Below are 16570 nucleotides of genomic sequence, written 5' to 3' on the forward strand. Positions count from 1 at the left end.
GGAGAGTTGGGCCAAGGTATTCCAATGACAAATGTCAAAGTTGAGAGAAGGCGTTTTATGTAACAGCATCGAATTAGCATTTTACATGCAGAATACGGAAGGTTTCTCAGGACGATTATTGCCAGCAGGTTTTGCAGCTATCGCTTATTCATTGGCATTTCTGCGGTCCAATTTAATGTAGTAGATTCACCGGGCTACTTTTTTCCCTGGGGCACACCTATCGGATCGCTCTCTAGATATTATGTTTAGTGTGGCACTGAGCATCGTTCGCTTACCTTTGGTCATTGATAATGAAAGATATGGTCGCGCGCCATCGATGGAGCGATCATTTTCGAGAGAAGTAGCGAATTCAAGGCTTGTGTGGAAATGAGTAGAAAAAGGGAATGTGCAGGCGATTTTAGGGTGTTCGTGGTTTCCGACGTGGATAGTTCGGACGGCAGTAAGTGGACGGACGGGTGCTTATCGGAATCGCCATTTCAACGGTCGGCCCGTGTATTGTCACGCGAATCCAATAACACAAGAGACTAGCCATATCAGATGACAAGCCGCATTGTATCGAACGGCCAGTAACGGCCTCTCAAGAGCTAGATTAGTTACGAAGTGATTTCAGTCTGCCATTTGTTTTACAAAAGCCGCATAATAGACTAGTTTCTTTACATAGAGCAATAATCAGCAGCGCTTCGCCGGTAGTTTTATAAGGCGTGAACAGTGTGGGAAAAGAGATAACTAAAAGGTAATACGAGTGCGTTTCGCAACGCGTGGTCAATAAGTAATACATTACTTACCAGTCGGAATACACAAGTCGTACCAACGGTGTTGTCGACTGGATACGATTCGCGTAAATGATTTTGTATCTTGGGCGCAGCGTAGCAATCGAGGAAATATCTAATCGAAGAATAAGTAGCATTGCGAGGTTGTATGAAGCACGATTGTGCCAATAAATGCTAGCGGAATGTACAGTTCAGCTGTAGGATACCGCACGGCAAACTATTTGCGTTGTTCAATTGAGTGTGTATATTCGTATCATTGGAAAAGGCGTATTGGCCGGCTCGCTTGACCGAGTGTGTATTTTACCGAAAAAAATTAACCAAAGGTTCCTTTGTGCGCGACCCGCGAGACGAGTTCAGACTTTATCAAGCGGCACGATGCGAGGTGTGTATGGCAAAATTATCGCAGAAATGCCATTACATTTGTAGGAAAAATATCTCCGCCGAATCCGCATACCTGGAGGGCAAATTTCGTATTTCTTACTCTAAAGATTTTTTGTCATATTCAGCGTCATCGCTGCATGTCATTAAGCCGACATTATAGATATTTGATGTATAATATTTAGTTCTATGTGTAAGCCTGTTAGTGTTGTAGCTTATCCCAACGCCGGTTCGAATATACTTTGCCTAATGCCTATCTATACGCATATTAGTGATCCAATGGTTTACAGTCGACAACATTCTCGTGGTGATAAGCGTATTGTACAGCACTCTGAGTTAATCGTCGAATAAACACACCTGAGTACTAGCCAGAGCCACTATGTCCAATATTGCTTCAATTAACCAAGTATTAGCGATCACAGCCCCATTCGCTGCATATATTTTGTTGTATTTCGATGAAAGTTAATTTCAAATGTATTGTGTCCAACAGCAATAGAGTTGCCGGTAAATTTACAAATAACATTTACAGCTTTTGCATACGCGTTAGGTCAGTATCAGTTTATCATAAATATTTTCATTATTTCAAAACACTACAAGACTACGATACAATGAAAAAGATATAGGAAGGTATCGAACCGACTTGGAGTAGTATTTGAAATCAGACATGCTGTGGAACTGCTATTTGAGTCCAGTTTTACCCACGTTACGAAATTAGCTTTTTGATTCTTTTGTTTTATCTCGCCATCACCAAAATGTACCCAGCAGTTATAAATATCGCGTTTTTAGATATATTTTCTGGGTTAATTTCTGTGTCTTGCTAATCTCATGTGGATTACGTACATGTTAATTGGGTTTATTTGTGTATCGCGTTTAGTTTGCGTGAGTGGTCACAAAATTGTACCGCAAATGTACTACGACCTCAACTCAAGCAAACTGCACAAATACACACATTATATAAAGGTTATATACGTAATCAACAGAAATAATTATGTGGTTAGGAATACACAGAAATCACTACATTTTGTAAACGATAAGCTTTCATAATAGCATTAACGCAAGTCACATTCCGTTCTCAGCTTGGCTCAAACGCACGTTTGCCGTGTAACCCTAGCGTCTTCTGTATAGTTCGACGTCACGCTGGTGAACATGCGATTCGACTGACGCACAATGTTGCCTGTATAAATGCGTTTAGCAGCCACCATCCCTTCCGTTCAATTGCAACAGGAAATCTCTTGATGTTCGCCGTACTCCCGACAATGGATCTTTCCTCAGGCTGCAGGCCTTCCACAGCCATATCACCTGCGCACCGGCCCACGGTTCCACCGCCTCCTCCGTTGATACCAATATCGACAACAAATGATATTATAAAATCAGAGAGTACGAACAATTTACCTCGGTTTCCGACGACTCCAACAACAGTCACAAACCTGTCATTCGAAGGAGGCGAGAGACAAGTCAAACTTGAACCTGAGCGCCAAGACTATAACTCAGAGAACGGCCGACAAGGCAACGCTGAATCAAATCGGGAATACAGAACTGCAAGCAAGACCAATGACGTTACCATTGACACAAAACGTGACGCTCCAGCAGCGACAAGCCATATTGCAACACCAACATTGCCCGCAATTGAGCCTAATCTTTCAATACCTCAGAACATTTCTCTTCAGCAGTTATCGCTTTTATCACAACAAATGTTTGCCACCATGATATCTCTGCAAAGATTACAGCAATCTAACGCCGCCACAAGTCTCGGAAACTTGTTACCACCCCCTCCGGATTTATCAACCGGCAGCGACCCAGGAAAAGTCTCCATCAATACTGCGTATACCTCCAACACTAGCGGTGCTATGCGGTCAACTGGAGTACAATCTCCATCTGCACAATCTCATACCTCGCAATCATCTAACGGCTCTTTTTCAAATAATGTCGACAACGAATTACCTCTTGATCTATCCAAACCTGCGAATGACAAAGGCGCAGTGAAAAGACGATCGTCGCCTCCCATGAACTCATCATCAATCACAAAGCGTCGATACGACGCAAACTCGATCGCTAGCATCAGAAGCAATTTTCCTACACTTCTGTCGAACAAGAATTCGTCCGCGAAGAAGCGTAAGTCACAATCACCATCCAACGTTACAAACTACAGCGGCTTAGCGCCCATGCCAAACTTCGCTAACTCGTACCCTGCGTCGTCCAGTCAAGCGCACACTACTATTTCCGCAGCAGACTCCGGCAATCCAATAGCCGCTCAACTGCAGCTGCAAAACTGGCTTCTGGCTGCGATGTCTGTACAGAAAATGCAACAGATCGCACTTGGTCGTTCGGTGCTAATGCACGACGCACAAGCAAAACAAGATGCACCACAAATTGAGCCAAAAAAGCGAAAACTGGTATGTATGCATAATCGGGGGCTCGTAAATTTAGTATCATTGCGTAACCCCTCATTTCAGGACGAACCACAACAAATGTTCAGCAACTATCGCCCACGGTATAGTACTCCTGAAAACGCGGATCATCCGCAGTACGCACAAGTCAACGCGCGTAAGAGCCCATGTTACCCACAACCACACGGCGCCAACAGGACAGCAGGATCTCCCTCAATTAAGGCATCGCGTTCGTCGCCAAATTCCGATAATTCTCAGCCAGGAAAGCGCTATCGTCGATACGCAAAGCCACCGTATTCTTACGTCTCACTGATCACTCTGGCGATATTGTCATCGCGAGACAAGAAGCTGAGGCTGTCGCAAATTTTGAAGAGGATTTCCGAAATGTTCCCATTTTTCAACGGGACTTATCAAGGCTGGCGGGATTCAGTAAGGCACAATTTGTCACAAAACGAATGTTTCGTGAAGGTAAGCGCATTCCAATATTTTCTACTATCGTGCATGCCTGACTTAGACAACTAGACAATTCTAGTTGCCTAATTAGACTATAATTTAGGGGTTTAGATGAGTAGCCCGCGAGCCTGTTCTGAAAATAGATCGAATAGCAGCATTTACAAATATTCTTCAGATTATTACCATTATATAGATTGATTGATTGATTTAGCTATTCTTTTTTAAATCACATTAACAATTAGTTATATACCAACATGTAATAGAATAACAAGATATCGAAAACGTAGGATACGGCGCACTGACTATACAGGCGACATAACGGAATGCCATCCACGGTCTTCTTGAAATGGCGGCAGGGGGTCCGTTATGGTAACTGGACGCCAAGGACAATGCCAATGTAGTACACAACATTACTATTCGGTAGCAGATAGCCATGAATTACTAACAGATTTTCATTATCTGTATGCCCATTACGTATGGCATCTTTTGACACAGCTTGTTTCTTACAATCAACGCAGTTTAGTACCATGTTTCTATATTTCTGTAATCGTTACTGTTGTCCTGTATAATGAAATCTGTCTTGTCTGGATACTGATCTCCAACTCAAAGCCCACCAGGCTGCAGCAAACTTTTGGTGCCTTGTTGAAACGGAGAAGTACAGTGGTGTATGCGCACTGCGCAGCAGCTATGAAGGTTGTAAGCGTGTTTGGTTCAACTTATCGTTGTGAATCAGCCTTTTCGGACATGAACTTCATCAAAAACAAACACAGAACACGCCTCACTAATGCACATCTGGAACACTCACTCAGAGTTGCAGTGTAAAGTTACATACTAGAGTACTGTGCACTAGTTGATTAGCATGCAATGCCAGGCTTCCCACTGACTGATATAGAAACAGATAACATGATGTCCAATCTAAGGTGTGACATGATTTCTTTTAAAATTTGAGTTGACCGTTGGGGTATAATTTATACAAACATGGGGCGAATTAATTCATGATTTATTTAAAAAATCTTAATGGCTAGCTAGTTGAAATGAGATGTTTTGATTTGAAAGACCCTCTTAGAAGTATTCCGTAACGTGATTTCTGCCCAGTGCGATATGAAATAAGAATATCAAAGCAGAAATTTTGTCTGGTACGGGTAAAAGGTGGGAGTAAATGGTAGCCCGTCGCTTCAATCAGTACCCAAGAAGTAGCTCTTGGTTGCAAAAAGATTGGTGACCTCTGGACTAATTAGAGCGAAATGACGGTAACCTATTTCTAATCAAATTAATGAAATGTTTCTTTGCTCTAATTTTAATAATACTCTAATTTTTGGTTTCCTCAAAATGCTACATGTGAGCTGTATAGTTTGAAACGAACCAAAATTGCTGTATAGATATTTTACAATATTTTGCTTTATGATGATGAACTTGATTCGATTTCTAAGTTTTCGCTAATTCAGTAATCTGATTTGGAAAAACTGTGTAGTCATAATTCTAATTGCAGTCTACAGTCTAATTTGGAAAACAAAATGTACAGCTATATTTCTAATCCTAATCTAATTTTGAAAATTTGAACATTATGTAGTTCTCCAAGTCTGCTTCGTGCACTAAATAGGATTGTTTCGGTGCTTTGCAGGTTTTAAAAAACCCGTACCGCCCGACCGCGAAGGGAAACTTCTGGACCGTCAACTTGAACTCAATACCTCACGAGCTTCTGCTCAGACAAAACACGCTGGTTTCCCGATATGCTCAAGATTCCGGTTACCGTTACCGCAAAGACCTCACCGAAGTATTCAACCTCAGAACCGGCGCTCTCAAAGTATCCGTGCCCCGACACCTACTGAAAAACGCAGAGCAGCCGCGACTGTCCATGCTATGCGACGATCCGGCTGCTGTCATGGAGTCTATTTTACTAGAAGAAACCGAAGAAGACGATATTCATGATGTCAGCGATAAGATTACCCCAGATCAGAGGCAATTCACACTTGAAGATCTCTTCGCACAAAGTCACGAGAATGACGATGACCTGCTACTACAGTCAGGACGTAGTCGTGCAGCTAGAATCCGTCAGAAATCAGCGACTGTAATTACTCATTTACCTCAAGCACCATCGAAGCGTACCGTATTTCCAGAAAGTCACTACGATATGTCTTCTCTGCAGGGCGAAAATTCTGGCAGCAATCCGTTTGGCGTGGCGACGCAAAAAGAATCTGGCAACCCTCCGCCGCTATATTCGTCTCTTAGCAACGGAAATACAAATCCATTTGCTGCACACCAAACAGCCGTGCTAGCCAGAGCTCTTTCGTGTCAAATCCCCGGTTTGGGTCTGGCTAGCTTGATTTCTGATAGAAACACGCAGATGCCAAGAGAATGTCAAGATAGTGAAGATCAAGCATCAGTTAAGACTACAAGGACACCGCCAGCTTTGTTGAGTTACAGTGCAGACATCCAAAACGATGTTTCATCTGCTAACAAGAAAAGTAAAAGAAAGGGGGCTCAGCCTACTCGACGTAAGGATTTTAGCGATATCAACATGAATTCTATTGATGAAAATTCAGCAGAGTTGGGCTATGCGGAAAATAATATGTCAAGACGAGACGGGTCAATATCAGGCGCCAGTGTTCTACTGCAGCATCCCAATGCACAACAGCATTTGGCCACGTTCTCAGCAGCAAATCAGCAACCAGAAAACACAATGTTCCAGCCAGCTCATGCGGTGGATTCACCAGTGCCGGCGAGCCAGATGTGAGCCAGAAGGCTCGAAGGATAGAAGCATTTACTGTACATATACTTTGAGAAATCTCAGGTGCTAAGTCTTAATAAACACTAACCTATTTTCCTTTTTAACTTTCAAGTTTTGAAACGATTGTGTTGTCTGCCAGTGATGAATTGGTATTCACTATTCAGGACCAGAGCGTGTTGCTTGTTTTAATCTGTTTCGAGTCTAGTTTTTTCAACTATACCTCATTGTGTGTGTCTTTGTGCCTTTCCTTTGCTGCAGTATGCTTATTATTTATTTGAATTTAAGCATTGTTTACCAAGACTTGAAAACTGGGCTACCTCAACCCCATCGATATAGCTTATATTGCAATTCAACTCGTCTTTTTGTCACTGTTGCTTTGATAATCTTTTTTAAAAGAAGAACTTGCCATACCCTCACAAGCGATATTTCAATACCTCTACCAAGCGCTCTTATCGCAGGCCTTCCCGTGCTGTACCTTCCGAGTGCAGAAAATCCCACCTTACAATCCTTTTACGTTTATGCCTGGTGCGTACCTTGACCGGTATTTGAGATCGTATAGTCACCATCTGTGAGCTTGTATGGTAAATCCGATCGTTGTGATTGCATTCGAATTTGAAATCATACTTACCAAAATAATTCTTTTTTGTTTGAAGCTACGCATGCCTTGTTTCGAAGTAGTAAATCCCAACAGGAAACGTGACAAGTGTGTGTGTTGATTGGATTTGTCAAGGGGATGGAGACAACCTAGGGCTGTATACTGGTAGTAGTATAATTGCTGAAAATGTTACTGGAGCACTGTTTAGCTCGAAGCGTGTACAATGCATTTGCCATTCTCGTGCTTATGAGAACGAGCTCATATTTGATGTGAACTGAACTTAATTTTTGTCGAATTCTGTAATTCTAATACTCATCTAATTTGGAAAAGAATTGAGAAGATAGCATTCTAATATCTACCTAATTTGAAAAAAGCTGTGTAGCTAATTCTAATCTAATTTGGAGCTGGAGTTGAATTTTTATTATCTTTCCAAGTGGAGATCAAAAACAGTTGATGAAGATAGAGCATGCGTGGGTAGCACGTTTGAGGTGCCGCGATTGGCATTTGTCACTCGTTTTCGAATTATCACGTAACAATTGTGGTGTGTATTATTGTCGGTGTTTCCGACTCTGTCTGAAATAGTCACTTCCGGAATAGCCATTAAGCTTGTGTAGATAGACTGCTGATAAAGACGAGACGACGCACGCACGTGTGTGTCATTGAATAGTGAGTTGTATATTTACGATTTTACATCCCTGTTGAAATGCCTGTAGACTGTAGAGTCATTCTTTTTTATATATATATAGAGCAGGGGTGGGCAAACTACGGCCCGCGGGCCGCATGCGGCCCGCCACACCGTTCTGAGCGGCCCGCGAGAGTCTAAAGAAACTTTTTTTTAAATATTGATGAAATGCATACTAAAAATCGAATTAATGCAGGGACTTGATTAAACTGTATAGCAGGGGTGGGCAAACTGCGGCCCGCCACACCGTTCTGAGCGGCCCGCGAGAGTCTAAAGAAACTTTTTTTAAATATTGATGAAATGCATACTAAAAATCGAATTAATGCAGGGACTTGATTAAACTGTATAGTATATTTCACCATGATATTTTTAAGGAAGTGGTTCTCAAACTGGTGGGCGCGCCCACCTTGAGGGGGTGAATGCATCTTAAGAAGGTCGCGAAGCTGAGATCAACTGAAAAATTTTTTAGCGCTCCGCGCGATTTACATCCAATACACAGTTGTTGTTCTGTATTTAGTCTCAATTTCATAATTAAAAATCTCTCATCCACAGTCGTGGCCTTCCATGCCATCAAACTACCCGTTAGGTTTGCTAGCATCCTGGGTGCGTTTTGTGATATGACGATAAAGGGGGCACGTAATATTTCACCGTCGTAAGGGGGCAAAGTTTGGTCTCTTGCAAAGTTTGAAAAACGCTGTTCTAAGGTAAATATTTCCTAGATAATTTTTTATGTTTAATGTCTGACAGTCCGATAATAAAGCTCACGCAGTTTGAAAGGTTCAAACTGCTGAAAATCACAAAAATCCTAAACGAGATTGACGTAATTCGGGTCACGAGTGTGATTTCAGATAGGCCACTCCAGTTACAATTTTTTCAGTGATGTTCTTATAAAAAGCGATTCGCGCTTGTCTTAGGTAGATTCGTTCTCTGTATGCGTAGAATTAGGGTATTTATATTTTATCCACACACAGTTGAAGCGTGTTTGAAGCTAACATGGTTATGATGCGGTCAGCATTGTGTATCCAGGAACTGAACCCAAAGTGGAATTAACAAATCTATGAACCGATCGCTGCTGACAGATTTAAATTTAATCCTATTTTAAGAATCGGTACCACCGACTTCCATCCCTATAGTTTTGACAAATTGGTTGTTGAGGTCGACCAGCCTATGAAATCTCGCCACTGTTTCTGGCGCATGTACGATATCATCAACGAAATGCTTGGTTTGTTTTAAATAAGCATCTACATGTCCTCACTATATAATCAAATAGGCTACCAATATTGCGTTTTGGTTAATAATCTTAATTTTATATAGTGCGGCCCGCGAATGAATTCAGATGTTGAATGCGGCCCGCGAGCTCAAAAGTTTGCCCACCCCTGATATAGAGCCTGGCTTATGACATGTAGTGGGTTGAAGTGTCTGAAAACAGTACCGATCCTGATTATATGCAGGCTTGGACAGCTAGGTAATTTTAGTAGACGAATTAGAGCTAAAGATATCAGCAGTAATCTAATTCTTATATATTTTGTGATATGTTACTCTACTCTCATTTTAATTCGAATACTGTAATCTTGTGTTTTACTGAAAATGCTACAAAAGAACTGTATAGTGCGAAACGACCCAAGCTCAGTGTACATTACGGCTGTTGAAAAATAACTTTATTTCCGAAATCTTGCTGGCTAATTGATTAAATCGTTAGCTTATAGCTTATACCTTGATCAACGACGCACACCAAATTTGAATTCATTCCATCCGGTAATCACGGATTTCGTAGAGTTTGAAAATTTTGAATTTACCTAAAAATGCGAAAGAAAAATTTTTTCAAATCTTTCTGCCAACCCCATGAAATTATTGCACGATGCAAAACAAATTTGACTCAATTCCAACTCGTAGAAGCGGAGTTATTGAGTTTTTTGATGATAATTCTTGGATAATCCACCGATCAAGGATTATCCCATAATTATCAAAGAAAAACTCCAATAATTCCGCTTCTACGGGTTAGAATTGAGTTAATATTTCTGACACGAGTGCGTTTCCATCAATTCAACATTTGATTCCTTTTCAATGGATACGTGTATAGTGTATATCTTCTCCATGTATTCTACAACATAATCATCGGTATTGTTTTATTTATAATGTCATCAGATCTATACCACAAGATTGCGAAACAGTGATTAGATAGGACGGTGTTGAAACAGATTGGAGTAGTTTTTTTCTAAATCAGACACCCCCTGGGCCTAGGTAATGTAAAGAAGAGGCATGTAGCCTACAAGCCTACACTGATTGAAATGTAATTGAAGAAAAAATGAACATCGATGAAAATCAATGTGCGATCGTGGCGGGAGGTGGGATCAATACGTCAGATCGTCTTCCAGTCCAAATACCAAACCCAATCCGCAAGCTCCTCCATGTAAGCATACTTTATGGTACGAGTTCGACTTTACCCCAGCCACCGGGATTGTGATTTCAGGCGACTGTGACGCATTTGCAGCGGAAAATAGTTAGACGGAGTGGAACGAGTTTATCCAGCCGGGGAATTTACTTCTGGTCGGGCATCGAGCAGTTTGCATACGGCGATTCGTTAATCAAAACTGACACGACAGTGACCGGTTTGGCGACCAGTAAAATGGGTTGACTCATAAAGCGATTTCATGGTTATATGGGCTGTGTGTATATACCAAAGGATTGAGTGTCACGGTAGGCAGAATTGTAAATACTGCTGAATGTTCCAAATGCGAAACTCTAGAACTAGCACTACTCACTTTTCAAAAGTCGCAACGATAACTAGAACTATATACTCATTTTAGAAACTAACTAGAACAGACGACCGATTATAACCTCAGCCAGTTAACTAAAACACAACTATCTAGATTCAATTTCGAAGAAACACATTAATATGTATTTTGTCAGATCGACATGGACATTCCCGAGAATGGACACCACCGAGAATGGACATTACCGAGAATGGCCAATGCCAAGAATCTAGCCTAATGTAACGGAAACTGTCGAGAAATTTATACCTGAGAATCGATACGTAATGGGGTAACGCCGTGATGCACACACATGACCTGTTCATATGCATATCATGCCTGCATTGCATATACTGCATTCTCGGTAATGTCCATTCTCGGTGGTGTCCATTCTCGGGAATGTCCATTCTCGGTATTGTCCATTCTCGGTAATGTCCATTCTCGGAATTGTCCTTCTCGGTAATAGCATTCTCGCTAATAGCATTCTCGGTATTGACCGGACACCATATATTATACATGTAAACTTCATATATAACGGTCCGGCATTGTCGTTTTCGCTTGCGTGAATAACAACTTTTTGACACATTATTCCATAAAACTCAAAAAAAAAAATCTCCGAAACAATAAATAATATTATAACTCAGTGTGCTCATTTTTGTCTTTTTGAAAACGGGTGTCAATGTAACTGATTTATTCCTATAGTGGTAACAAGTGCGAAACCAAAACACCATTAGCCTCATGGTGATTATAATGTGGCCTACGAACAGACTCGACATTTGCTGTCTTGGGGGAAAATTTAACGGAAGTATATTCTTCCAGACCAGACAAATCAACATTTGTGACAAATGTGCTGGATAATACAAGCATTTTTCAATCTACTCGGAATGGCTTCGCGGGCCGGATAAAATTGTCTGGAGGGCCGTATGTTTGACACCCCAGGTGTAAACTCATTTTAATTTCCAAGTTGCCAATAGCCTACCGATACAAACATATTGCTGTTTATGTCTTGTTGAGGTTTGTTAAAATATTTTTTTTCTAGTCCGTCTAAAAAAACGGATTAAAACGTCATCACGGAATCCATTTGCTCCTGTAGTATACATAACCACTATTCCATTCCAGAATATCTTGAAGATGAGCTGGTATATAAAAATGACTAGTCTGGAAGTGATAACTTCATTGAAAAATCTGTTTCTCCATTTTGGTGCCATATATGTTGCGATCGTGCTCAGAGGTGTCGTCGGAATCGACAGGCATTAATATTACATTCGCACCAGCTACCTTTGTGGAAATGGATTTTTGGCACTCGTTCATAACAAAGCGAGCGCGTGATTTTTCAATACACGACCGCATATTTCAAGAAATAAGAAATACAGCTGCAGAAGTCCCTTCGAAATAATGAAAGTACATCCATATTTCTACATGTGGTATATGATATTGGTTTCAAGAACGGTAATTTTGTTGCTGTTTATCACTAGCCTAGAGTTTATATTCGCACAAGACAGATGACGGTTGCACGATAATTGAGTTAAATTTGAACTAAAACTGTAGGGGGTCCGCGGGGTTCGTCACGGTACAAAAGGGGTCCGCGAAGACAAAAAGGTTGAGAACCACTGGTTTATAGAATCACGTGTATCATGCAAATTTTAATTTCAGAATAATGCACGCCGAATGCTGACATTCATCTTTTCAATTCCGGAATGCGTTTCAAACATGAAATTAACCTATATCTGTGACTTATCCGAGACCTGCCTCGCTGGTCAACTGCGTTTTGTGTTGAAATGCACGTTCTCATTTTCACTTTCCCACTCATGCTGACTAACGCGCATGTAGGCCTACAACAAAAGCAGGATACCGGAACACCTGCTCCCAGAATAAAGCGATGAGGGGGTTATGTCCCTGCTGATTTTTTGTCTTATTTATGGAAGGTCTAAAAGAATAGGCTCGTCATTGATCACATATAGAGAATTCGAGATAGACCTACCAGGAAGATCAGATATAGGTCTACCTAGCAAATTGACATTGCTACACGCGATTTTCTGACTGGGCCATGGAGGTTATTCACGGCGACACTGATACACAACACATGTTTCGTGATTTCAGTCTACACGGTTGGCTCCAATGCATACTCCCCTTCGATGCATTTGCATATTCAATTATTATTCACCTTCGAAGATCATAGCGAGAGGCAAGAACCCCGCTGACATTGTGTTGCCCTCTTGCGGCCAACTGGAAAGTGACTCTAGCCACTTTTGAGCATGAGACACCTTGAACATATATGTCAAACATACGACCCCCCAGACGATTTCATCCGGCTCGCCAAGCCATTCTGGGTAGATTTAAAAATGCCTGTATTATCCAGCACATTTATAGCAAATGTTGAGTTTTTAGTAGGAAATATTTCCATCAAACAATTCCCCAAGACCGCAAATGTCGATCCTTTTCATGGGCCACATCATAACCACCCGACAGTGGTACTCTAGTTGAACTCAACTCACCGTAAGGTGCAAGTCAGCACATTGACACCTAATTCTGCACTGAATTCCGAGTTTTATGACAAAATTATCGAGAAGTAGTTATTCCCAAAAGCGAAAACTCCGGTGCAAAACCGTTATATGCAGGTTCATGAAGAATGTGATAGATACACAGAAATTTAATTCAAATATCCGTAATCGCGTTACTGAATCACTTATGACTCGAAATTTCCGGGCCTCCGGAGAAACCCGTATCGCGATTTCATGATAGCCTAATGAACAAAATTCCAGCGTCCGCGATTTAGGTCATATGCAATATCTCTTGTGTTCCTCACAATTGCATACGACTGTAGGGAGTATTGAATTATGCCAACTTATATCGCCGTTTTAGTGATTTATAACGGTATTCAGCCCGTAAATAATCATAATTTACAATTCCCCTGTTTGCGAATAACGACGATGCTATAAAAACCCCCATTGATCCGCAATATAATATAATGCTCGATAATAAAGTAGTAGAGGGAAAGAAAAGATCATGGATTTCGAGGTAACATTTGGTATAATTTGAATGGTCCGAACCGCGAGCGACCGGAAGTTTTGAATTCGGCCCGGACTCAAGTTGAGTTTGACGCCCCTGATATAGCCTATATAACCTACCTCTTCAGGGTCGTCTGCTGATTGCTTCCATTCATTATGTGATTCGAACGTAGCCAAAAACGGATTTTCACTTGAATAAAATTAGTGTACAAAGCAGGGTTGTAATGACTCGAGTCACGATTTTCTGATGACTCAACTTGACTCGAGTCATTTTCTCAAAATACGGAATGACTCGACTCGAGTCAATCTGTGTATTGACTCGACTTTGACTCGAGTCATTGCGCATGACTTGAACCAAGTCATATGACTCGAGACTCAGACGGCCAAGATCGACATTTCATTGTAACTTCGAAGAATAGTATAGTAACCACGCTATTGCGATTTCGTCTGTTGGTGCTGGTAGGCCTACTTGAAAATCCGACCAGAAACTGCTCAAAGTGTGGAAAATGAGTATATTATTATAAATGCGAACCATTCGATATCACCAAACAGAGTTGCTAAAAGTGGGTTTAACAAGACTTTAAAAGGACAATGAGTAGTCAACACAATGACTTTTGGACTTGACTTGAGTCATAATACCGTGACTCGGACTCGAACCTCTGTTTGCTGGCTTGGACTCGGACTTGACTCGGCGGTGAATTGAAAATGACTCGACTTGACTCGAGTCAAAACTATAAAAGTGAGATTGACTTGTGACTCGGTGCCTTGTGAGTTGGTTACAACTCTGGTACAAAGGTCAGCAAGTACTTCAGCATCAGAACTATGACAGTAAAAGTATATACAAATCGAGCAAGTAATACATCTCTAGTTAATGCCTAAGCTAGCTAAGTAGGCAACCCCAGTCAAGTGTAACTATATATACTTCGTTACTTGTGATGTGTGTCTTTGAGATCAGACACCCACCTGGGCCTAGACGACGTAAAGAAGAGGCGTGCACACTGAATGAAAAGCGAAAGAAGATAATATAGAAAAAACAAGCGACAAAAATGAGGTGGCATGTCACGGAAGGTGAGATTGATAAGTTAGGTCTTGACCCGACAATCTTGAGGACGGACTGGTATTCATTTAGTAGAAATTGCTTGTATTTCGCCTTGAATGTGGACAAGGGATGCTCGTCGACTGTCGGATAGCCGGTGGAAGTCGATAATACAAGCAATGTCAACAGAATAAATATTAGTCAGCCCCAGGGATATCTTGAAAGTTTCAAGATATCCCTGGTCAGCCCTCACCATTAACTGGACCACGACTGACAAATCGATCTCGCCTTTCGTCACCTGATTTTGTCGCTTGTCATTTTATATTAGCTTATTTTCTTTTACTTTCATTCGGTGTGCATGCCTCCTCTTTATATCGTCTAGGCCCAGACGGGTGTCTGATCGCAAGGACCATCTCGCCAAGTCGTTTCGACACCTCCCTATCGTTTCATTGTATTGCAGTTTTGTGGTGTTTTGCAATGATGAAAATATTAATAAACTGATACTGATAGATCTTGTACAGTCGTATCGCATCTCCGTCGTCAAAGCATCTCGAGGTGCGGGCGAAAAATAATATCATATATATCTCTCTATTGTAACGATCGAGTAGTGAAGTTGAAGTGGCCCCTGCTGTCGTTTCGCAGCCTTGTGCGCCACATAAAATGATAAGTAAGGCAAGTTTTGTTGCACTAAAGTTGATAGAGCGCTGCACTTAATTTTAACAAAACAATTTAACCAAAGCTATTTTTTTAAATAAATATTAGGGCATGAGATGTTGCGTTGTATAATCCAGCTGTTTAATATTTACAGGGTGCCTGATTGTTCCTTTTCTTCCCTCGCTATTCAATCGGTCATGCATACATTTTTATGTTCCTTTAGATTTGAAACCTATGAGACGGCATTTCGCTGTCAGCTCCGGCAGAGCTGTCAAACTTGGTACTTTCCCGTTTTCTCCGAAAGTCTGGCGAGACCGCAAAGAATTGCATTTTTTTTACCGGTACGAAGCATGAAAATAACGCAATGAGGAAATATATATCAGTACAAGTCAAAATGCCACACCCAAAATCGCCTTCCACTCTGCAAACATGACCGGAAGTATTACATCGAAACTCGGTGCAAGCGACCTGACCAAAACCAGTGGAAATAGGCAGGGTTGTAACCAAGTCATAAAGCTCCGAGTCACAAGTCAATCTCACTTTTATAGTTTTGACTCGAGTCAAGTCGAGTCATTTTCAATTCACCACCGAGTCAAGTCCGAGTCCAAGTCATCGAGCAGAGGTTCGAGTCCGAGTCATGGTATTATGACTCGAGTCCGAGTCCAAGTCATTGTGTTGACTGCTCAGTTTCCAGTTGAAGTCTTGTTAAACCCACTTTTATAACTCTGTTTGGTGATATCGAAAGGTTTGCATTTATAAAATAATAATTTTACTCACTTTTAAGAGTTTCTGGTCGCATTTTCAAGTACCAGTACCAATAGACAAAATCCTAATAGGGTGGTTACTTTACTATTCGTCGAAATTATATTGAAATATCGGTCTTGACCGTCTGAATATCGAGTCATATGACTTGGTTTGAATCATGCGCAATGACTCGAGTCCAAGTCGAGTCAATACACATATTGACTCGAGTCGAGTCATTTCCGTATTTTGAGAAAATGACTCGAGTCAAGTCGAGTCATCAGAAAATCGTGACTCGAGTCGAGTCGTGACTCGAGTCATTACAACCCTGTGGAAAGGTAACCCAGCGGTAATGTAATTTTTGGCGGTCTTGCTTGGGCGGCCATCA

General features: G+C 41.3%; 2 protein-coding genes across 2 annotated transcripts in view; both read left to right on the forward strand.

Annotated features, from left to right (window-relative positions):
- LOC145442888 (ribosome maturation protein SBDS-like) overlaps positions 1 to 16570 on the forward strand; it is a 397416-nt gene that overhangs the window by 254539 nt on the left and 126307 nt on the right. The gene's annotated exons all lie outside the window — the stretch shown is intronic.
- Positions 1027 to 7419, forward strand: LOC145442798 (uncharacterized). The gene is made up of 4 exons (XM_080320808.1): positions 1027 to 1152; positions 2225 to 3541; positions 3602 to 4003; positions 5610 to 7419. The coding sequence occupies exons 2-4, from the start codon at positions 2384 to 2386 to the stop codon at positions 6720 to 6722; spliced, it is 2673 nt and encodes an 890-aa protein (XP_080176934.1). The 5' UTR covers positions 1027 to 1152; positions 2225 to 2383; the 3' UTR covers positions 6723 to 7419.

The sequence above is a fragment of the Botryllus schlosseri genome, chromosome 7 (genome assembly GCF_051294905.1).
Source record: "Botryllus schlosseri isolate E-star chromosome 7, Bs_hap1, whole genome shotgun sequence".
Classification (NCBI taxonomy): Eukaryota; Metazoa; Chordata; class Ascidiacea; order Stolidobranchia; family Styelidae; genus Botryllus; species Botryllus schlosseri.